Source organism: Carcharodon carcharias, chromosome 10 (assembly GCF_017639515.1).
Source record: "Carcharodon carcharias isolate sCarCar2 chromosome 10, sCarCar2.pri, whole genome shotgun sequence".
Classification (NCBI taxonomy): domain Eukaryota; kingdom Metazoa; phylum Chordata; class Chondrichthyes; order Lamniformes; family Lamnidae; genus Carcharodon; species Carcharodon carcharias.
This window is the reverse complement of record NC_054476.1, coordinates 152,797,270-152,821,723: the sequence shown is the minus strand read 5'-3', so window position 1 is coordinate 152,821,723 and position 24,454 is coordinate 152,797,270. Positions and strand designations below refer to the sequence as shown.

At 40.8% G+C, this 24,454-nt stretch overlaps 1 protein-coding gene across 5 annotated transcripts in view; it reads left to right on the top strand.

The window, feature by feature from the left end:
* Window positions 1-24,454, top strand: part of nf1a (neurofibromin 1a) — a 292,673-nt gene that overhangs the window by 214,061 nt on the left and 54,158 nt on the right. For all 5 annotated transcript variants that reach the window (XM_041198253.1, XM_041198251.1, XM_041198250.1 and 2 more), the window contains 7 exons: window positions 3,920-4,260; window positions 12,225-12,427; window positions 12,989-13,182; window positions 14,208-14,348; window positions 16,136-16,415; window positions 20,448-20,662; window positions 22,710-22,771. In XM_041198253.1, coding sequence (XP_041054187.1) covers window positions 3,920-4,260; window positions 12,225-12,427; window positions 12,989-13,182; window positions 14,208-14,348; window positions 16,136-16,415; window positions 20,448-20,662; window positions 22,710-22,771 — 1,436 coding nt within the window. The remainder of the gene's footprint in view (window positions 1-3,919; window positions 4,261-12,224; window positions 12,428-12,988; window positions 13,183-14,207; window positions 14,349-16,135; window positions 16,416-20,447; window positions 20,663-22,709; window positions 22,772-24,454) is intronic.

Sequence of the window (24,454 nt, the reverse complement as noted above, 5' to 3'; positions counted from 1 at the left end):
TTTGTCCTGGATGTTGGCAAGCTGCTTGAATGTTGTTGGAGCTACACTCATCCAGGAAAGCAGAGAGTATTTCATCTCGCTCCTGACATCCACCATCTTCAAGGCAGTGCTTTGAGGAGTTAAGAGGTGAGTTCCTGAACTGTTCAAGTGGAGCGTAGAGTGGAAAATCCAGAAGCAAAACACCAATGTAATCTTCATTGTCCAATGTAGGAACTGTAAAACTGTGAGTTGTCTGTTATATTTCAAAGTTGATCAGGTGTTTTCAATTTTAAAACAGAACCTGTTGAATTTTTCAGAGGAGTATTTGAAAAAAAAGTTTTAAAATTAACTTTAGAAAAATGATAATTACTGTACCACCCCAATGAACTACATGATGGGATATTGACAACCCTCGATGTTAAAATTAAAATAAAAGTTTATGGAACTGTGGCGGCGCTCTGTGGATTAAAAAAAACACAAATACACAGAATGAAAGCAAGTCACAGGGCAAGTTTAGCTTTCTTAAATAGAGTTAAAACAGAAAGAGTTTACTATACATCAGCTTGATTTCAGTTAATAGCACTTTAACCTCTGAATTAGAAATTTGTATCTTCAAATATGACTCCAGGACTGAATTAATGGCTTAGGTTAACATTGTCTGTGTTGCTTAGTGGGTGAGATGTTCAACTGAGATCTCATGTGCCTTTACAGGTAGACATAAGGTTTCCATAACACTACTTGGAGATGTTTGGATGAGCCAAAACTAACACTACCAAAAACACTTCGCATTGACTTTCTTAACCTAGATTGTTTATGTATAACTTTGTCAATTTTTAGTCTTTCTAATATATCAGCTAGTGTCCCTCCTTTTTCACTTTGACTTCATATTTTTTAAAAACTAGTACAAAGTAATACCTCAACCATGCCCTCTGCCTCCAGTGTGCATATCATTTGGTCCTTTATCATCAGCCCCACCCCTCCTTTTACTACCCATTTATTATTTATATGCCTATAGATGACTTTTGAGTTCCCTTTTATGTTAGTTGCCATCTCCTCTTGTACTCTTTTTCCCTAATTTTTCTTTTCACTCTCCCTCTGAACATTTTATGTTCAGCCATGTTCTCCCTGCATTATCAGCCTGGCATTTGTCATGTGTACCATTTTTCAGCTTATTCTGTTTCTTTCGTTATTCAAGTAGCTCTGGCTTTGCATGCCCTACCTTTCCCTCTCATGGGAATGTCCCTCGACTATACCTGAACCATCTCCTCTTTAAAGACGGCACATTGTTCCATTGCAGTTTTGCCTGCCAATCTTTGATTCCAGTTTACCCGGGGCCAGATTTGGTTCCACTCCATTGAAATTGGCCCCCCTCCAATTGAGTATTTTTACTCCAGATTTCTCCTTGTCCTTTTCCATAACTAACCTTATGATACTATGATCACTGTTCCCTAAATGTTCCCCTACTGACACTTGACTCAACTCATTCTCCAGAAACACATCCTTGTTGGGCCAGAAGCATACTGATCAAGAAAATGCTCCTGAATGCACATCAGAAACTCTTCCCTCTTTCTGTCCTTTACACTATTTACACACTACACCTGTGTGCAGTCCTATTTGACATCAGCATCTTCCTTGCTATAGACAGATGCAAAGTACTCATTTAGTACCTCTGCCTCCATGTGTAGATTCCCTTTTTGGTCCAGTTTATGTTCAGATGATTAAAGTTTCCCATTATAACTGCTGTATAATTCTTGCATCTCTCTGTAGTTTCCTTGCAAATTTGTTCCCCTATATCGTTCCCACTAGTTGGTGGCTATATCAAGTCTAGTAATGTAATGGTAACACTGTTGTTTCTTAATTATAGCCAATTATATTGTGTCCTTGACCCCTCCTGGACACCCTCTATCTCAGTATTTTAATTTCCTTACTCAAAACTGTTACTGCTGTTCCTTTTCCCCTTTTTTTCTGAACACTTTATGTCCAAGAATATTCCTTTACTTTTTCAAGCCAGGTTTCCATTATTGCCACAGCATGATATTCTCATGTGGCTATTTGCGCCTCAAGCTCACCAACCTCCACTGTGCCCTCAGGCCTCCAGCTCACCACTGTAATAAAAGCAAAGTACTGCGGAGGCTGGAAATCTGAAACAAAAACAGAAAATGCTGGAAAAACACTGCTGGCCTAACAGCATCTGTGGAGAAAAAAAAACAGTTAACCTTTCGAGCCCTTATGACTCTTCTTCAGAGTTAAAGAGAAGTAAGATGTAATATTTATACTGTTTAAGGGTTGTGGAGCAGGTGAAGCTGGGTTGAAGGCCAGTGATAGGTGGAGGCCAGCAGAGATTGCCAGAGATGTCGTGGACAAAAGGACAAAGGGGTGTTAATGATAGTGATACTGGCTAAAGGAGGTGCTAGTGGTGGCATTAGGGTCGGAGGGCAGAATGTGATAATGGCAGGACAAGAGTAAGCACTCTGGAAAGAACAACATGAACAAGTGACAGATGGTCCTACTGGGGGGGTGGGGTGGGGGGAGGAGACGGTGGAAAAAAATTTAAATGAAAAAATAAAAACTAAGAAATGAGAATGAGTATTGAAAAAAAGAGGATATAAAAGGGGTGAGGATGGAGGAGAGTGTTCCATGGTCTGAAGTTGTTGAACTCAATGTTAAGTCCGGAAGGCTGTAAAGTGCCTAGCCGAAAGATGAGCTGCTGTTCCACCAGTTTGTGTTGGGCTTCACTGGAACATTGCAGCAGGCCAAAGACGGACGTGTGGACATGAGAGCAGGGTGGAGTGTTGAAATGGCAAGCGACAGGAAGGCCTGGGTCATGCTTGCGGACAGACCAAAGATGTTCTGCAAAGCAGTCACCCATTCTGCGTTTGGTGTCTCCACACAGTTTCCTCTGTATTGGAGAAACCAAATGCAGACTGTGGTGACCGCTTTGCAGAACACCTTTGGTCTGTCGGCAAGCATGACCCAGACCTCCCTGTCGCTTGCCATTTCAACATCCAATCCCGCTCTCATGCCCACATGTCCGTCCTTGGCCTGCTGCAACATTCCAGTGAAGCCCAACGTAAATTGGAGGAACAGCACCTCATCTTCCGATCAGGCGCTTTACAGCCTTCCGGACTTAACATTAAGTTCAACAACTTCAGACCATGAACTCTCCCCTTTATATCCCCTTTTTTCACTATTCATTCTCACTTCTTAATTATTATGTTTTTATTTTTTATCCACTTGTCTTTGGTTCTATTTTTATTTAAATTAATTTTTTTTCATTATTTTATCCTATTTTCAATCTTTTTTTCCCACAACCCCACTCCGGCTAGGACCATCTGTCACTTGTTCATGTTGTTCTTTCCACATTGCTTACCCTTGTCGTGCCATTATCATGTTCAGCTCTCTGACCCTAATGCCACAACTAGCACCTCCTTTAGCCAGTCTCTCTGTCATTAACACCCCTTTGTCCTTTTGTCCGTGACATCTTTGGCAATCTCTCCTTTGCCTCCACCTATCCCTGGCCATGTACCCAGATCCACCACCCCCCTTAAACAGCATAAATTTCATTATGTTCTACTTCTCTTTAGCTCTGAAAAAGAGTCATAAGGACTCGAAACATTAACTCTTTTTTTTCTCCACAGAGTTTTCTCAGCATTTTCTGTTTTTGTCTCTACAGTTAACACTTTGTCTTAAGCAACTTCTGCTTTTGACAGTCTTGTCAGGATCCTGACTGTTCTGATTAACTGTGACCTGTAATAAAGATTTTTTCCTCCCCATAATATTTCAGTCTATAATGATGAAGTGGTCTTTGGTAGATAGCTGACTTGAGAGTTTTGTTGTAACTCGATTGAAAAATAATGCTGCCTAAAATAAATATTTTGATAATGTATGCTATGTTGTTTGTGGTCCTGTGAATTTTATCAGCACCTTTCCTTTATATTAGGTGGGATCCACAGCAGTTCAGGTGACATCAGCAGAGCGGACGCGGGTCCTTGGCCAGTCTGTGTTTCTGAATGACATTTACTATGCTTCAGAAATTGAGGAAATCTGTCTGGTGGATGAAAGCCAGTTCACATTAACTATTGCCAATCAAGGCACACCATTGACATTCATGCATCAAGAATGTGAGGCAATAGTGCAATCTATTATCCATATAAGGACACGTTGGGAATTGTCACAACCGGACTCTATTCCACAGCACACTAAAATACGACCAAAGGATGTTCCAGGAACACTGCTGAACATAGCACTTCTGAACCTTGGAAGCTCAGATCCAAGCTTACGGTATGTTTTACCTCCTTTTATATTTTGTTATTAACAGTGTGGCTGAAAATTCTAACACAGCATCTTGAATTTGATCTGTTAAATTTTAATGAGTTGTTATTCCATTCTGAAACATCTAGTTTTCATTAACTGAATAGCATACAGGCTTAGCTGTATAGGCTGCTTGACTGCATGAAGCTGTGATGAAGCTCCAACCTGGTTCAGAACTCGTTCAATAATCACAATTTCTGAAATATCTGTTTATTGACTAGAAAGGGAAAATTTTAAAGGGAGGTCCTCTGTATCAACATCCCTCCAGTTCCCAAGTCCTGTGATTGACAGTAGGAGAGTAAACATCAGAATTCAGTGCTGTAGGAACCTGCCTATTCTTTATCATTCTGTTACCACAAGTTGGTATCTTCAGAAATAGTCGTGCTGGGGGTGTGCATTCCCCACCCTTGTGTGCATGGATAAGCAAATTGATTTTTCTCTGCCCTGCCCACTGGAAAATCTAGCCATCAGGGCTTACACCTTTTACCCTGCCCCATCTTTAGGGTGGCCAACCCTCTCTGAATGGCCGGGAATCTCTCAGAATCAATATCAATTTCCCGGTGGTTATTGAAAGCAATCGGAGATTTTAACATGTTATTTTAAGCAAATAAATTAATATGCACAATAATTCATACACAGAAGCTCATCGTTCATTGCAGAATGGTGATCTGCTGGCGTACTTGTCAGCGTGACAACATAAGACGTAAACCAGTACCGACATGGGCTGCGCGTGCATTTTGCATTCATAAATGTCGCCTGTTTTTTTCCCACCAAGTAGGTTAAAGCTTGCATGTATTTTTGTGGAGAAGACTATGCACCAATTTGATTGGCAGTCAGAGGGAACTTCTAGCTGCTTTGCACCCAGTAAATATTCTGGTGCAAACTGTGAACCACTGTCCCAGAATCCCTCAGCAGGCACTGTGAACATGTTGAAGAAGTGACTCCAAGTAACAGAATGGCAATCTTCATGTCTCAGGCTGCTGGTTTGCTTGGTTGGAGGCTCGGACAGTTGCTCAGCAGCTGCCCCTTGGAGTGTGTGGTGTGAGCGGGCAAGGCAATCGGCACTTATGCAGGAAGCAAGTTAGGCGTCCGAGGCTGTGGTCCCAGGGATGGTACATGTGCAAGCGGCTCACTCCCTACCCAATTCAGGAGTAGAGACGCTGGGAGGGAACCAGCGGTGCCTGTGCCTCATTCCAGGAGCACCAACTGACAGGTTGCCGAGGAGTGGGGAGAGAGCTGGGTCTATGATACCAGGTATCACTGCCGCCGGCTCATTCCTTCTTGAGCAGTGGCCAAGAGTGAGTTCCACTCCGTTTCCATGACTGGGAGTAGCTATCCCATCACTGCTGAGCTGCAGTTGATGATTCTGGGGAGGAGAGTCAGACAGGAGTCTGTGTCTGAACCCTCCATCTCCAGCTCAGAAAGTGGCACTGAATCACCAGGCAGTTAAAATGAGGCAAAATCCCATGCCCCTGATGATCTGCTAAATGCATAATCTTTTTTCTAAAATTCTCACTTTAAAATAATCCCAGCTGCGCTGAGAAATCCCTCCGTAAATCTCAAGCAAACCGCATGGGCAATTAAGTTACTTGTTTCAAAAACAGAAAATGCTGGGAAAACTCAGCAGGTTTAGCAGCATCTGTGGAGGGAGAAACAGAGTTAATGTTTCAAGTCCGTATGACCCTTCTCCACAGGGCAGTTAAGTTACTTGTCTCTCTGTCCAATGGCTCCATTCTTAAGTAAAGTAGGTCTCCATGCTGAAACAGATTCACTTTCCTAAAGTCAGTCTTTCTGTGATGTCAGTTATGCCAACATCTTCCAGAATATGACCAACCAGAGTTGGCAACCTTCCCCGTCTTCCAGCAACTAAACTGCATAGTTCAAACAAGAAAAGTTTCATGAATTTTAACCCATTTGGCTATCCCTACTGACAATGTTTACGCATTTATATGCCTTTTTATTAGCTGATGTAAAGTTTTGTTAGTGCTACCTTAGTAAAGGGGTGAAAATCACATGAGTGGAATGGAAAGTGAGGTGTGATGGGTAGGCAGAGTTTGAAATCTTTGGAAAGAAAATACGAAGCCTGTGACTATTGCCTCCTTCAGCTACTGACCTTCAGCTTGCTGATTCTTGAACAAGCTCTTTCACATTCTCACCGTAACCCATAAATACTCCTACTTGTAAATGCTTGCCTGAGTTAAGTCCACATCTGGAAGAAGGTCATAGGAAATAAACTTGAATTGAAAATGGTGGGAGGAAGAAATATTAATTGAGAAAACAAAATGAAATAGAATTGATGCACAATAATTTTATTATATATTATCATTTCATTATCGTGAATCATTTAGCAGACTTTGTCATGTCTGATCAGAAACTGCATGACATGATTTCCCACTGCAGAATGTAAGTTAGCTGCGCAATGTGCTCTTGTTTTAAGTGTAAAGCCCATGTCAGGGATCAAGGCCTGTAAATGCATGGCACCAGCAATTTTGCAAAGTTTAAAATGGATCAATTAAATCAAGAGTACAAATTAAATTTAATTTGGTGCTTCTGAACTATAATATAACTGTTTAAAGAAAGTTCCAAGTGGAAAGTCTGACGCCTTTTGTTTTAATGTTTTACTATAACTTGAGTATATCAGTGCTGAGAGGAAATACCCTCCCTTGTTGTTAATCTAGAAATAGATAGCAATGACAGAGCTCATCTGTAGAAAGGAATGATTGTGTAGATGTGTATTTTATTTTTTAATCAACAGTATATTGACCAATTCATCACTATGTAAAATGTGAGTGGCCAACCCAAAAATTAATGTCTTCGAACATTTGCTTTATATATCAATGAAAATTAAGGGAACATCAGATCAGAATTACAGCACTCATTATACCACTTCCATTGCTGTAATTATTGTGCAGCATGTTCCAATATGGGCTCACTGAGAAGAGATAGTATCTTAATGTTGTAAAGTGAAAATATTTGCTAATGCATATCATGAAGTATCCAAGTTCATTATCATGATCCAGGAGCATACTGTTTACAAATTGTTGGATCTTTAAAGTAGTATATTTTAGTTTCTGAAACCAATTTACATTATGACATCAGCATCAATGCAAATAGTTCCTGCTTTGTACAAGTGCTCTTGCTGCTGTCTCAATGTGCCCTGAGTGCAGTGTTGTTTCATGTAATATAGCTTCAGTAATATGTGGGAAACATACTACTTTGTTCAAAAATTCTTGCAACTGTCCATTCTTTTTTTAAGAATCTTAGCTTCACAGAATCCTGTGAAACCTAGAAAGAAATGGAAAGTAATCACTGGCACAGAGGCAACCTTTCAGTTGACTTTGGGTGAGACCCCATATAATTCACCACCTTAACCCAATCTGAGGTTGAGAACGATCTCCCAGAACACATCCAAAATTACTAATGATTCCTCGTCAACCCAAACCATTTATTGCTAAGATCTGAAGTGTCCTCAATATCTCAACTGCTGAAACAGTAGACACCTTCAGCAGCATTGTGGAGCCTCTGCTGGAGGATGGAATACTGGGGTGTTGTAGTCCTTTGTGTTTGGTTGGATATTGATCATCTCACGGCCGTTTTTTTTTTGAAGTAAAGCCAAAAGGCTTCCTGGTAGTATGGCCAATGTTCCTTGCTCGGCCAGTGCTTCCAAATAGGTTAACTGGTCAATCATATCAGTGGCATCTTAGCATGTGCAAAAAGCTATCATGTCAAACAATACATATCGCTGCATTATGAAGCAAATTATTTTACCTTCACTTCACTTGCATATTTTATGTCTTGCGAAGGTCTTTCAAATTTTTATTTTCCATGGTGTTTTGTGGAATTTCTGAATATTATACTGCTAAATATATAAACATGAGCTTTAAAATATTGCTGTTTTATTAAATTTTATACAACCAGACTCAATGGTGGCATAAATGGTGTGGAATTATGAATTCCATTTCCGCAATTCTGAAACCATCCAGACGCTATAAAGACATCAATGACTGGCTTTGCGTTACAAAGCAGTCACACCTTTGACGGTTTCAAGATCACCAACTCCCAAGAGATGTTGTGTCATGGCTATGTTATAGCCTGTAGAATAGTTTATTTTCTAAAATGTATGTTTTTCAAAATTCACAACTTTTCTAGTTCTTATACATTTTCAGTTCTAATCATTTACGCTCAACAGGTTTTCCTGTGTCGGTTTCACCAATATGATTCACATCTCCCTTCATAGCTGACCCATACCGTGCCAACCATCTGCTCTTTATACACAGTCAGCATTTCAAACTTAGTATCCATGTTTCTGGATGAAAAGCAGCAAGGACGCATACTGTGCAGAATGTTTGTGTAAAGTAACGTGGGGCTAGGGGACGAAGGGAGACAGGAGAGGAAGATGAGTGCTCATATTGAATTTCAATTGGGCAATGTGGGGAAGCCTCTAGGCATGGGGGTAGGGAAAGGGGTGGGGCGGGGAGAAGAGTAGAAGAGTGCATGATTAAAGAGGGAAAATGGTGCCAGTTTGATGAGAAAAAGAAGACTTTGACTGTCAGTGTGGCAAAAAACAACCGCTTGAAAGCAAGATTAACAACAGAGTACTAATAAATATTCTTACTAACTCAACAGTTTCTGCTCAACAATTGAATGAAATTCCAAATATTTTGCCATAATCTTTTGTGCAAGTAATGGATTATTAGGTATATCTGCAGCTTCAGTTATGACAAACACGTGTCCTACTGTACTTTTGTGTGACTGTATACTACCATCTGTATTGAGGACTATTCTTTGGGGCTGTAAGATTATTTTTGAGCTGTTGGTCAGGTTTCGCTAATTTTCTGGGTTGACATATATTTATGACGGGGAGGCAGCGTTTTACAAGATGAGGATACTGGACAACGTTATAATGAAGTCAGTTGAAAGGAGACACTGGACTGTTGATATGTTCACAGTAGCCCCCTCTTATGGCACAGCCGATGGTAAATGTTGAGTTGTTCAAATCCCAAAGGGAAACTTGAAACAACTGCCACAACTTGTTTTGCAATTTGTATAAATTTCGAGATGTGTGCCTTGAATTCAGTAGTAATAAGACCACTGAGTCTTATATGTTTTTGCAAAACTAGAGTAAACAATTATTAATAAGAAATGATTTTAAACGCATACATAGATCTACAAATTACTACTATGATAACTTCTAAATCTCCTACTTAATCTGACTCCCAGTTACACTTCCGTTAAGGCAACAGTAAGACTCACATTTTAAAAGACCTAGGCAAGGTGACACAATATGTTGAACCAGTCGAGTTCAAAGTGAGTTTTCTTAACTTTAGTTCTTTGAAAACAGCAGCTTGAGGCAAAGATGCTGAAGGCTTTTCAGACTTACTAAATCTTAAAAATTCCTACCCTTACACACCGCCTTTTCTCCTTTATACATATTTTCCCCTTTGAATGCAAATTCTCATTGTTTCACTATGCCTTTGGACTTTATCTTTCTGATAATAAAAATCTCATAGTACTAAGTTTTACCAGTAATCTTTGGGAAAAATAAACACTGTTTCTAAACTTCACCTGGCTAGGTGACACATTTCACTCCTCCTTTGAAAACAATTTTTCTGGTTTATTGAAAAATGCAACTGTCCTGTTACCTTACATTCTAAACTGCCCCCATGTTTACATCATAGCCTTCAGACTGGCTATCGTTAATCCAAGTTTTCTCTCTCCCTCTCTCACATGCGCACACCCCACCCCCGCGCCCCCACGCATACAGACACAGATACCACTACTTACAATAAATTCCAATAGCATTATGAGAATTATTATATCTTCCTGATACCCTCAATTCCTCAAAAGTTCTCTACCTTTCAAAGCAGCAACAAAAAAAGCCTGAAAGTGATTTTTTTGATCTACCCTTTGTGAGCAATGAGAGCGCAAATTTGAGAAAGAGCTCTTAACTGAGTGTGTTAACTAACCAAAATAACTATCAACAAGCAGTGCAAAGCGTCATTCAGCAATGCGTCTTCCTGTTTACATATCATTTTACCCAGTTGTCAAATATAGAGTTGGGTATTTGTATATTTGATCATCTTGACTATTTTGGTTGTCCTGATTTGTCAGAATGTATAATGACTCGCATTCTGACATTGTGGGTATTTTCATGTTTTTTTTTCTTCATTCACAGGATGTGACCATTGTTGGCAAGGCCAGCATTTGTTGCCCACCCCAAATTGCCTTTGAGTTGTTGGTGGTGAGCTACCTCCTTCAGCCACTGAAATCCATGTGGTGTAGTTACATGAATTATAAGAGTTTGACTCAGTGGCTTTGAAGGATCAGGGATATAATTCCAAGTCAGCGTGATGTGTGGCTTGGAGTGGAACTTGCAGGTAGTGATGTTTCCCTGCATCTCCTGCTCTTGTCTTTCAACGTAGTTGAGGTCACAGTTTTGGAAAGTACTGTTGGAGGAGCCTTGGTGAGTTGCTACAATACATCTTGCAGATGGTATACACTGCTGCCAGTGTGCACGGCTGATGGATGGGGTACAGATCAAGTGGGCTACTTTGCCTTGGATGGTGTTGAGCTTCTTGAATGTTGTTGAAGCTGCAATCATCTAGGCAAGTGGACAGAATTCCATCACACTCCTGGCTAGTGCCTTACAAATGGTGGACAGCTTTGCAGAGTCGGGAGGCAAGTTACTCGCTGCAAAATTTCCAGCCTCTGAGCTCTTGTGACCATAGTATTTATATAGCTGGTCCAGTTAAGTTTCTGGTCATTGGTAACTGTACCCTCTGCCCCCCACCCTGGGATGTTAATGGTGGTGGAATTCAGCAATGGTAATGCCGTTGAGTGTCATGGGGAGGTAGTTAGATTTTCTGTTGTTGGGAGTGGCCATTATCTGGTATTTGTGTGGCACAAATTTTATTTGCCATTTATCAGCCCAAGGCTGAATGTTGTCCAGCTCTTGCTGCATATGGGCATGGACTGCTTCAGTATCTGAGAAGTCGCGAAAAGTACTGAACATTGTGCAGTCATTAGCGAGCATCCCCACTTCTGACCTTATGATGGTGGGAAGGTCATTGATGAAGCAGCTGAAGATGGTTGGCTGTAGGACAGTAACCTGAGGAACTTCTGCAGCCATGTCCTGGGGCTGAGATGATTGACCTGCAACAGCCGTAACATTCTTTCTTTGTGCTAGATATGACTCCATCCAGTGGAGAGGTTTCCCTTTGAGTTCAGTTTTTCTAATCTTCAGTACTGTAGCCAAGAAATTGTCAGAGCCTATACCATTCTGTGCCAGAATGATGATAAATGCAGTGGATTCACTTTCCTCACTTGCCATTGGATGGATACAGAAGAAATATCAAAGATTCCAGAAATTGGGGAAGAAGCAAACTGCTGTATGTTCACTTGCAGTCACAATTTTTCTGAGATTTCTTCAGCTAATTTTGAAGAGGTAAGTATAGTGAAGAGGTATGTACAGCAAAATGACAACCACTTTGTTCAGGGGTGCAAAGCTTTTGAGTGGAGTTCATTTAACTGTTTTCTCCACTTGCTTTCAAACTATTCCAGATCATTTACCTGGAATGAGCATGGTTTTGACCAGTTTCCAAGGAATGAATTTGTTACGTTTGTTCATTGCACCAAACAGTTAAGTCTGTATGTGCTAGTTTCTTTAGGGATTGAATGTGAGAGTGGGAATCTTGTTATCGCATTTGATCCAATTCATGTGCAACTTTGGTCAAATTCAAATAAGTAATGGTGTCATTGACTATATCTACTTTCTTTTCTAAATGGTGTTAATCAGCTATCCCAAACAGGCTAAACGTTTTTATGCAGGATTAATATTTTCAACTGGAAAAATGTCGGCTGCAATGATGTACTCTACCGGCATGTTGTTTCTTTGGGTAATTTTTAATTTTGCATTTGTTTTTTCATTCCTGTAGGTCTGCTGCCTATAATCTCCTGTGTGCCTTAACATGTACCTTCAATCTGAAGATTGAGGGTCAGTTGCTGGAGACATCTGGACTGTGCATCCCTGCAAACAACACATTGTTTATTGTCTCCATCAGTAAAACCTTGGCAGCGAATGAGCCTCACCTGACACTGGAGTTCCTTGAAGAGTGCATATCAGGATTCAGCAAATCCAGTAAGCACATTGTTGTTTGAAAAATTATTTGGAAGCATTGCAGTTTGGAAATGTGTGGATGGCAGAGTGGTTAAAATACCACCTTTTCACTTTTGGGCCAGACTGGTATTTCCTGATGGCTTCAAATATACCTCTGTATTTGTCTTCGGCCATGACTTCCCTCTGATCTCTTTTGGCAATGCAAGAGATGCAGAGGGTAACCTGCTCTAGTATGTTCCACTTTGTTTCTTCCCATTAGCGTCAACTCAGTACCTCTTCCTCATGGTTAGAGCCAGATTATAAATGTCGTTTGTTAGGATTTACAGGAGTGTGCCACTGGGTGCTGAGGCTCCAAATAGATTAATTTTCCACCAGGTTGAAGCAAGTGTCACACCTAGCAAGCCTGACAGCAAAAATTGCAACTTCCCTCCCCTGTGACCCCACATATAATTGACCTGAGCAAATTAAACTTGCTGCTGCTACTAGGTATAAAACAAAATGTCTGTCTTTACTGTAAGGATGCCCACAAACAAAATGATCAATGTAAAGGTTTTCAAATTTAATAAACTCTTTTTGTTACAGGTATTGAACTGAAACACCTTTGTCTGGAATACATGACACCCTGGTTGTCAAACCTGGTTCGTTTCTGTAAGCACAATGATGATGCCAAACGTCAGCGGGTTACTGCCATTCTGGATAAGTTGATCACAATGACCATTAACGAGAAGCAAATGTACCCTTCTATCCAGGCAAAGATCTGGGGCAGCCTTGGTCAGGTATTAATGCAATTTCTAATGAAATGCTACCAGATTTAATTACTGTAATCTGACTGTTTTTAAACCAGTGCGGCTAAAGTAAATTGTACATTGCTGCATTTGTAGCCAAGTGGTTTTACAAATCCTCTTTGTTTGCAACTGCAGTTGCAAAAAGCTTCTTTCACTCGGATGTGAACACAGTGGCAAGGCAACGTTTATTTTTCTGAGTAGGTGCTTGTGGACCTTTTGTACCACTGAAGCCTTTATGATAGTGGTGCTCTCTCAGCAGTGGTAGGTAAAGAAATCTAGGATTCTGATTCAGTGATGATAGTCAAAGAGGAGTCTTCTAAGGATTGCCTTTGTTGAACAGAATGTTGTAGAGAAGCAAAGGGATACAGGTAGTAAGCAAAAGAACCTTGCAACATTACCTGCATTAAGTTTGTCGCACATTCTGTTCATTTTCATTTCTGGGTTTGACTGCAGATGTAACTTCCTTGTAGCATTTCAAAGAAAATTCTAGTTTGCCTGAAGCTTTCCAGGGCATATTTTTTAAAAAGGATAAAATAAATGAACATAACTTTTACGATTTGTAACCCATGTGTGAACGGAAAATATGATAGTTAAGACAGGTTAAACCAAAAAAAAATTTTAAAATACACAGATAAAATGAGCATTCCAAAGGGCTCCATGCGCTCTGAAATTATTGATGCCAATTTATCAGCCCAAAGCATCAAAGGCTTCATGCTGACAATATCCAATATTTTGCTGAAGTCAATTAAACCTAATTCTAATCAAGTATAATGTTTCTGCCATTTAGGCTTCTCATTACATTTTTGATTTCTGGCTTATTAGGCGATTTGTAATTGTATAATGCCATTGCTGCATTGTCAAAATTGGCAACCGTCTTGACATCTAGTTAAAAATTCTTGTGGTATATCTTCAGTCATTACTATCTTTACATTGAGACATTTTTCCTCTTTACAGTTGTCTCTGGCTTGACGTACATTGGTACTTTTTTTTGTCTTATCCCTTGTTTGCTTTTGCAGATCACAGACCTGCTTGATGTGGTACTCGACAGTTTCATAAAGACCAGTGCAACAGGTGGTTTGGGCTCTATCAAAGCAGAGGTCATGGCAGATACTGCAGTAGCCCTGGCATCAGGAAATGTGAAACTTGTTTCAAGCAAGGTATGAGGAAAGATAAAAGCAAAATACTGCGGATACTGGAAATCTGAAAAAAACTGCTGGAAAAACTCAGGTCTGACAGCATCTGTGGAGAGAAAGAGTTAACGTTTCGAGTCCAGGTGACTCTTCAGAACTAAAGAGAAGTAGAAATGTGGTGAAATATGTACTGTATAAGGTGGGGTGGGACTGGATAGAAGGCCAGTGATAGGTGGAGGCAAAGGAGAGATTGCAAAAGATGTCATAAACAAAAGGTGGAAGGGGTGTTGATGGTGGTGATACTGGTTAAAGGAGGCGCAAATGGTGACGTTAAGAGTAGAAAGCAGGATGAGCCAGTGACAGACCGTATGCAGACTGGGTGGTCGCTTTGTGGAACACCTTCGGTCTGTCCGCAAGCGTGGCCCAGACGTTCCTGTCACTTGCAATTTCAACACACCACCCTGCTCTCATGTCCACATGTCCGTCCTTAGCCTGCTGCAATGCTCCGATGAAGCTCAACGCAAACTGGAGGAACAACACTTCATCTTCCGACTAGGTACTCTACAGCCTTCCGGACTTAACATTGAGTTCAACAACTTCAGATCATGAGCTCTCTCCTCTATCCTCACACCTTTTTGATGTGCATTTTTCAAATATTTACTTTTAAATTTTTATATATACATTTTTCCCCACCTATTTATTATTTTAAAAAAATAATAGATTTCCATTCATTGTTTTATCCCCACCTTTTAGCCTATTTTTATTGTTGCTCCCACACTGTCCCCTCCCCCCACCACACCTCCACTCGGGCCATTTGTCATTGGATCATCCTGCTTTCTACTCCAAATGTTACCATTAGCAATTCCTTTAGCCAGTATCACCACCATCAACATTCCTTCGACCTTTTGTTTATGACATCTTCTGCAATCTCTCCTTTGCCTCCACCTATCACTGGCCTTCTACCCAGCTTCACCTGTCCCATCCCCCCCCAAAATACATTATATGTTTCACCACATTTTTATTTCTCTTTAGTTCTGAAGGTGAGTCATCTGGACTCAAAACGTTAACTCTTTCTCTGCACATATGCTGTCAGACCTGTTGAGTTTTTCCAGCAATTTTCATTTTTGTATGAGGAAAGATAGCTCTGATAATTTGGAATATAACTTGGAGTGATTTACTCTAGGAATTTATGCTCGCGTGGAGATATCAAGCTCAATGACCCAGTGAGTGATGGTATGGTTGATGCGGTACTAAGCCAATGCTGATCAGAGGTTGCAGGTCTGACCCTTGGTCTATGCTGTTAACTGCTCTCAGTTAATAGAGCAGTCGGGATGTTAGCATCCCTGGGCTAGGGAAGAGTCAAATCAGACTGTCTTTCCTTTTTACAGTCTCCTATGGCCCCCACTGGAAAATGTGCACTGAAGGATTCAAACACAAAAGCAGTCTTGACTCCCCATTGTCAATTGCCTGTAGACAGTCACTGTCAAAGCTCACACCTGAAGAATGTCGACTTAAGCGACTTAATGGAGGTCCTCCAGTAACCAGAGGATTCAGACCTCAGCATGACAAAGGAGGGCGAAACATTTTATCAATTGAAGTTGATGCAAATTGGGAGCTCTGCGTAAATACCATACTTCACCCGAGGGAGATCTGGCAGCTTTGGGGCTGCTCAGTTGTGGTCGTCTTGTCTTAAACCTCAAGCCGTAGGCGCTTTCTATCTAAATTACTGTGTGGACCAGTTTGCAAAATAAAATGTGTTTAGGTATTCATCTTTTGCTACATGTGACCATTCTCTTGCTGATTCTTCTCTGCAGGTGATTGGAAGAATGTGCAAAATAATTGATAAGACCTGCCTCTCCCCAACTCCTACTCTTGAACAGCACCTGATGTGGGACGACATTGCCATCCTAGCCCGTTACATGCTGATGTTGTCTTTCAACAATTCACTCGATGTGGCTGCACATCTCCCCTACCTCTTCCACGTGGTTACTCTGTTGGTGGCCACTGGGCCTCTGTCCCTTCGGGCTTCCACCCATGGCTTAGTTATCAACATTATTCATTCACTCTGCACTTGTTCCCAACTCAATTTTAGTGGTAAGTTCTGGTCAAATAACCTTCTGTGTTTATATTGTATGGTGTGAAGTGCAAGAATTTTGTAATTCTCTTTAACTTGCATTTTTTAAAATTAATACTTCGTTTCAGACCTCTAGATTTTGCCGTTTGCCTTGTACGTGAACTTTTTGCTGTCTCGGAAGAAAATGTTTTGAAACAAATGCTGTGTTTTATTTTTGTTGGAAGAATTGAGGGCAGCTGTTTCTGTTCGTCACTAAGACAGTCTACTTGCATTTCTTTAACATTGCCTGCCACTGCTTTTACCTCCACTCATTCGCTGCTGAAATCCTCAAATCTTTGTTGCCTCCCAACTTGACTATTCCAATGTTCCTCTCACCTCTGACTTCCACCCTCCATAAAATACCAACTCATCGTAACCTCTGCCTGTACCCTATCACACACCGACAGCCGTTCACCATCAGCCCACTTCCCACCTAGTTCTCACTGATATGTCAGCTTCCAACACCTCCATCAAAAATTTTTTCATTTTCATGTTTAAATTTCTTCATGATCTGACTTCTCCTTAACTCTAAAACTTTCTCCAATCCTACAGCACCCCTATCCCCAGACCCAAGAACAGTATTCCCCTGTGGATCCATGCTCTTCCTTCACTCCATCATTGGTGGCCATTTCTTTGGCTGCCTAGGCCCCATGCTCTGGATTTCTTTCTCAGATCAGTCTGTCCCTTCATTCCCTTCCCTCCTTGGCGACCTTCTGTTCAAGCTTTTAATCACCAATTTTAATACCACCTTTCTCTCAGCATCCAGTTTTTAATTTTTAAAATTATTTCACGGGATGTGGGCACCCCTGGCAGAGGTAGCATTTGTTAACCACCCTTATTGCCCTTGAACTGAGTATTTTGTTAGGCCATTTCAAAGGGCAGTTAAGAGTCAACCATATTACTGTGGGTCTGGAGTCACATGGGCCAGACCAGGTAAGGATGGCAGATTCCCTTCCCTAAAGGATATTACACCTCTGTAAAGCTTATTGGGACATTTCTTTTCCACAGTGAAGGCATTAATAAATGCAAGCATTTTTGTTATCCGATAGGGATGGTATATCTGGGAAATGTGCCTTTCTCACAGTTTTGCATGTACTGTTAGGGGTCAACATGTGCAGGTCTGAAGCAGCATAGAAATGAAACAATGTGCCCTGACTCTCTGAAATGCATCCCCATTGGGCTAGTGCTGCTTTTAGCTTCTCATGACATGTCCCTTAAGTCAGCACGGATGTTGAGGGTGTTACTGCATTTTGACTCATGTTTGCTCGCAATCTGGAAATGTTAGTACTGATGGGTGTTTACTTGAATTATTTTAGCAATACTAGGCCAGTTGAGGAAAGATTGTGCAACAGTTGAGAAATAGTTTCAAAATTAATTTTCTAGTTTGTGACCTATCAAAATAACAGTTATTAGTACAGGAATTTTTTGATTGAAATATTTCATCTTTTAGGCTTAATATTTGAAACCATCTTAGATATGAGGATTATTTTTTTAAACTGAGTTTGATTCCTTTGCAGCTTAATTTTCTACATACTAGTATGCTCATCTCAATTTGAAAATAAAAAGCAAGGGTCCCTTTGCTCTGGGGCTTGAGTGTATAATCTAGGCTAACTCTTCAATGTAGAGTCAACAACATGATACCTGGGCTGAAAGGGTTAAATTGAGGACGGGTTGCCTAATCTTAGGTTATATTCTATTGAATTTTCAAATGTTGGGTGATCTAACCTAGGCACTTTAGTTGTAAACGTTACTCATAGGGTAAATGCAGAGAAACTATTTCCTTTGGTAAGGAAATTCAGAACAAGAGGACATAATCATTTTCTCACACACAGTGGAAATCCAGAACAACTTCCCCAAAAGGCTGTAGATGCTGGATGAATAAAAATTTTCAGGAATGTGATTGTTTTCTGTTAAGTAAAGTTATAGAACAAAATGGAGTTCAGGTACAGAGCATAAGAAATAGCAGGAGTGGGTGAGTCAACCTTTTGACCATGATCATAATTAATCTACCTTACCTCCGGTTTCTTTTGATTTCCTTAGTGTCCAAAAATTGAGACGAATTTGATCTAATTGGAAAGGCTGAACAGGCTCAAGCTGTTGAGCCTGTTTGCTGCTATGTTTCTCTCCACCTGAGATGGCAAACGGCACCTTGGTTTAATGTCTCATCTAAAAGGTGGCCCCTAACAGTACAATAGTTCCACCAAAGTATCTGTCAGGATTATGTGCTCTGATCTAGAGTGCAGTTGAACACAACATCCTGCCTTTGAGTCAAGAGTGCCAACACTGAGGTCAGCATGTGTTTACTTGGTAAAAAAGGAAGTTGGGTTCTGATGCTCTATTGGTGAACCATTAACTGTAGCAAATTCATGAATTAGGAAATCTGCTCTCATAGGAACAAAGAACCAACCCTTGACCCTTCTATCCTTGCAAGCTACCATCCCATCTCCAACCTCCCTTTCCTCTCCATGTTCATTGAACATGTTGTCACTTCCCAAATCTGTGCCCGTCTTTCCTGCTACTCCATGTTGGCATCCCTCTAATCAGGTTTTTGCACTCCCCCCTGCACCACTCCCCAAATATCTGTCCTTGGTCTCCTTCAATTTCATCTACATGTTGCCCCTTAGCGACATCATCCGAAAACAGTGTCAGTTTCTACATATATGTTGATAACACCTAGCTCTACCTCAGCACCATCTCTCTGAGCCCCTTTAAATTGTCAGATTGCTTGTCCAACCTTCAGTACTGGATGAGCAGAAATTTACCCCAACTAAATATTGAGAGGCCTGAAGCCATTGTGTTCCGTTTCTGCTGTAAACTCTGTTGCCTAATCACTAACTCCATCCCTCTTCCCAGCAGCTGTCTGAGGCTAGACCAGACTGCTTGCAACCGTAGCATCCTAAATGGGGATCCAATCATGGACACTCAAAAATGTAAGGGTACTAATGTGTTGTCGAGTTCAGGAGCCTGCTTTCGTGAATACGGGATACAATGGGCGATGGATGAGCGAGAATTGGTGTAGGATAAACTAGGAGCAACAATAATTTTGCATGAGCTAAAGTTTAACAAGATTGAAAATATGAGGCTGGCCAGCAAAGCATTGGAATTATAAAGCCTGGAATTGGCAATGGCATATATGAGGATTGCTGAGGCAAGGGTGAAGGCGAGTCCTGTGGTTGTGGTGGTAGAAATAGGCAGTCTTTGTGATGGAGAGAAGATGCAGTTCGAAGCTTACATAAGGGTTGAGTGGGATGGCGAGATTGTGATTGGAGGTGCAAAGTGCCTTTGCAAAAATGAACCTAGAAGATCCTGATCTCCATGCTTTAACTGATCTCTGCTGATGGTAAGGATGCTATAGCTGTCTTTAGCATCTCCAGATCAGTTCAGTTTCTTCCTGCCAATTGCCCTCTATGGATCCTGGCTGGAAAAGCACAATTGCATGATCAGTGAAGACAGAATGTCTCCCTAAACTGAATAGCCTTTTGGCAGCCACCACCAGACGTGAGTGAAACAGTACTTGAGCAAGATATACCAAAAGACCACTGTGACCTGTGGAACAGTCCCCCAGCATATATCCCAGCTATAAGGAAAGGGCGGGAGGTTAATTAGGGGGTGAAAGATGAGGGGAGAGAAGTCATAAGGAGTAATTTAGTAAAGAATTTTCAGAGTACAATTATTTTATTAGAAATGGACTCATTTGAACTGTCACTCTGCATTTGAAGGTGTTGCTTACTGTCTGAGACATTTTGGGCATATTAGATGTATTGAATGCTGTGGCCGAGAACCACGCTAAAAACAGTTGCCTGTCTCGTGTTCGGTAGAAGCAATGTCATTTAAAGTAGACTGGATAATGACTGTTACAGCATTCAGAGGATTGTCATGAACACATTAAGCCCTTTATATGCTAATATCCCACCCAGTGAATTTTTTGGTTTACGTATTTAAATAAGTTTGCAAACTTTTGAGTGAGTGTGCTTTACAGTTTGAAAACCAAATTTTCCTTTCCTTCCTAACAGAAGAGACTAAGCAAGTGCTGAGGCTCAGTCTAACCGAGTTTTCATTGCCCAAGTTCTATCTGCTCTTTGGAATTAGTAAAGTCAAATCAGCTGCTGTGATTGCTTTCCGATCCAGCTATCGGGATCGTTCCTTCTCGCCTGGATCCTACGAGAGGGAGACTTTTGCTCTTACTTCCCTAGAAACTGTAACTGAAGCCTTGTTGGAAATAATGGAGGTAAGAGAGAAACAGCTTTACAGTCACAAATGCAGAAAAACATCCAGCTCTTAATAGAATAATTAATTCTGGCACAAGTCAGTAAAGAATCTGATCCAAAGCAACAAATCCCATGCTGAAATAAACTTGTATTATTTAGGCTCCTTATAGATGATTAATAAGATTCAATTTTTGAATCAATGGGCATATTTAATAGTTGTGAACAGCTTGTTGTTTTTCCACAAGTCTGTCAGATATAATGCAAAAGCTGATGAAATGACTGTGACGTAGAGCACTACTGTAACAGTATGCACTTGCACCTAGCAGAACACAGCTTGACACCTGTCTGCCACACCTCTAAATATGAACTTGACTTGGCCAACCCATGGAAGAAGGGAGCAAGGCCCTTCATGGAAGGAGAAAGTAGAGTTTGAAACACTCTACCATGACTTGGCAGGCACCCAAGACCAGGTCCCACTTAGCCCAAGATGGATGTTTGGGTTTTAAGTGAAGGCATGAAAGTTGTTTGCTTTAACTGGGAGATAACAAGGAAAAACATCCAGAGGTCATTTTTGTCCACTTATTTCCGTATCTGGTAGAGTATTGTTGGTGTATGTATTTTTATGCAATATATTTTAAATTACTGAAGCATTTTTTTGAAACTCGTGCTCATCTTCAGTCATTTTCAAATTGCAAAGCTAATTTCGTTACCCTCTTTTCACTGTAGTAAGTGGGTGTGTTGCTGAATATCATTGCTATGGCACAGCGGAGGGTAAATGCTGACTTGTTCAAATCCCAGTGGGCAACTTGAAACAACTGCCACAGCTATTTTGCAATTTGTATTTATTTCGAGATGCATGCCATAAATTAAACCTTTATTAATTAAAAAAATGATTTTAAGCACATACATATGTTTACAAATTACTACTGTGATAACTCCTAGCCCCCCTAGTTAATCTAACCCCAGTTAGACCTCCATTAAGGCAACAGTAAAACATTGATTTAAACAGACCCAGGCAAAGCACGCACCCTAGACAGTCGAATTCAAAATTAGTTTTTCCTTGTAGACAACAACTTGAGGCTCAGATGCTGAAGGTTTTTCACATTTGTTTTTCACTTTCCTCCTGAATGCAAATTCCCATTGTTTCAGTATGTCTTTGGACTTTACCTCTCTAATAATAAAAATCTATCAAGATACTAATTTTACCAGTAACCTTTGGGAAAAATGAATACAGTGTTGCTCAATGTCTTCTGGCTAGGTGTAACATTTCACCCCATCTTTTGAATTAGTGTTACTCTTGTTTATTTAAAAATGCAAATGTTCCCTTTACACCTCACATTCTAAAACTTTACCTATTCAGCATTTCGAACCTAGCTTCTCTTCTTACATCAAAGTCTTCAGATCAGCTGTCTTTAATTCATTTAAGCCCATACCCACCAACCCCCCCCCCCCCCCCCCCCACACACACACACACACACACACACACACACACACACACACACAGACCCCACTATTATTCTACAATAAATTCCAATAACATTTTGAAAATTATTCTACTTGACAATCAGTGTGGAAACAAATTATTGTTATGAGCAGATATTTGCATTGGCTTGTGCCAATTTCAAAGTGTCAGTTGTAATTAACTGGAGCCATTGTTTGAAAAATGTAAACCAAGATGAATAATTGATGTTGCCTTTTTCAGTGTGTGGCCCATCCCTCAAGAGTGCATTCAATATTAAACTTTCTTGGCTGTCAGTTTATGCTTTGACATACTTTATTAGTGTGTAGTTGGAATAGTTAAACTTGTGATCTCCAATTATCTAAGTAGTAGTGTCATATATTTAAAAAATGGGTATCACCAGGTTAGTATTTAATAGGGTTAGTGGGGAGGGGATGTTGTGTGTTGACTAGGCAGTGATCAAATAAAGTTTTTCAAAGGAAATTTCCCAGATTAATGAAGGTCAATAGGGGAAAATGTTATCTAATGTGGCAACATAATATATGATATTTCCAAAGAATTTGATTGTCAGAGTTGTGAAGTTGTAATAATCCATGATTTATTTTCAGGCCTGTATGAGGGATATACCAACCTGCAAGTGGCTGGACCAGTGGACAGAATTAGCACAAAAGTAGGTTTTATTAGTCTGCACATTGTACAAGAAATTAGTTACTTTTTTTCCTGATGTTTGTAGTGTATGATTCTTTGATTTGTTTAGTATAATTACTCTCTCGATTTTGCCCCTTCTGCTGGCGTCATCAGGCTGTGTCTCCAGTGCCCTGGAATACTGAAATTGGTGGCTGAAATTGAGAGTGGAGCAGAGGGAACAAACGTGTCCCACCATTTCACAATGCTCCAATGCGTTGCATCTCTGCTATTTCTCAATTGAAGCAATGAAATATTTGATGGTGTCACCTAGCCAAATATGTCACTTAATTCTACTGAACACCCTTCTCAGTGCAGAAGCATGCATTGTCCTACATCTTTATAAGTGGTACAAAAAACTCTGACTAGCAGTTGGCCATTTCCCTTGAGCAATTTAAGATTTCTTGCTATTCCAAGCTCTGCATTGGAGCTGAAAGAGGTTATAAAAGTAAACTTATTGAAACAGCATTTTGACATCACTGAGTCATAGAGGCCTACAGCACAGAAAAAGGCCCTTCAGCTGATCGAGTCTATGCCGGTCAAACAAGTACCTAACTATTCTAATCCCATTTTCCAGCACTAGGCCCATAGTGTTGTATACCATGGTGTTGCAACTGCACATCCAAAAACTAATAAAATGTTATGAAGGTTTCTGCCTCTACCACCCTTTCAGGCAGTGAGTTCCAGATTCCTACTGCCCTCTGGGTGAAAAAATTCTTCCTCTCATCCCCTTTAAACCTCTTGCCCCTTACCTTAAATCTATGCCCCCTGGTTATTGACCCCTCCACCAAGGGGAAAAGTACCTTCCTGTCTACCCTGTTTATATCCCTCATAATTTTATACACCTCAATCATGTTCCCCCCCTCAATCTCCTCTGTTCCAGGGAAAATAACCCCTGTCTATCCAATGTCTCCTCATAACTCAAACTCTCCAGCCCACGCAACATCCTGGTAAATCTCCTCTGCAATCTCTAGTGCAATCACATCCTTCCCATAATGCGGATTCCAGAACTGCATGCAATGCTCTAGCTGTAGCCAAACCAGCGTTTTATACAGTTCCAGCGAAGACTCCCTGTAGTTATATTCTATGCCTCGGCTAATAAAGGCAAGTAACCCATATGCCGCCTTAACCACCTTATCTACCTGTCCCGCTACCTTAAGGGACCGGTGGACATCCCTCTGACCCTCGGTACTTCCCAGGGTCCTACCATTCATCGTGTATTCCCGTGCCTTTTTTGTCCTGCCCAAGTATCTGGATTAAATTCCATTTGCCATTGATCAGCCCACCTGACCAGCTGTCTATATCCCCCTCTAATCTAAGGCAATTCTCCTCACTACTACCCCACCAATTTTCATGTCATCTGCGAACTTACTGATCAACCCTGCTACATTCAAGTCTAAATCGTTTATATATACCACAAACAGCAAGGGACCCAACACTGATCCCTGTGGAACACCACTGGACACAGGCATCCAGTCACAAAAACACCCTCGACCATCACCCTCTGCTTCCTGCCACTCAGCCAATTCTGGATCCAACTTGCCAAATTGCCTTGGATCCCATGGGCTCTTACCTTCATTATCAGCCTCCCATGCAGGACCTTATCAAAAGCCTTGCTGAAGCCCAAGTAGACTATGTCAAATGCATTGCCCTCATCCACACACCTGGT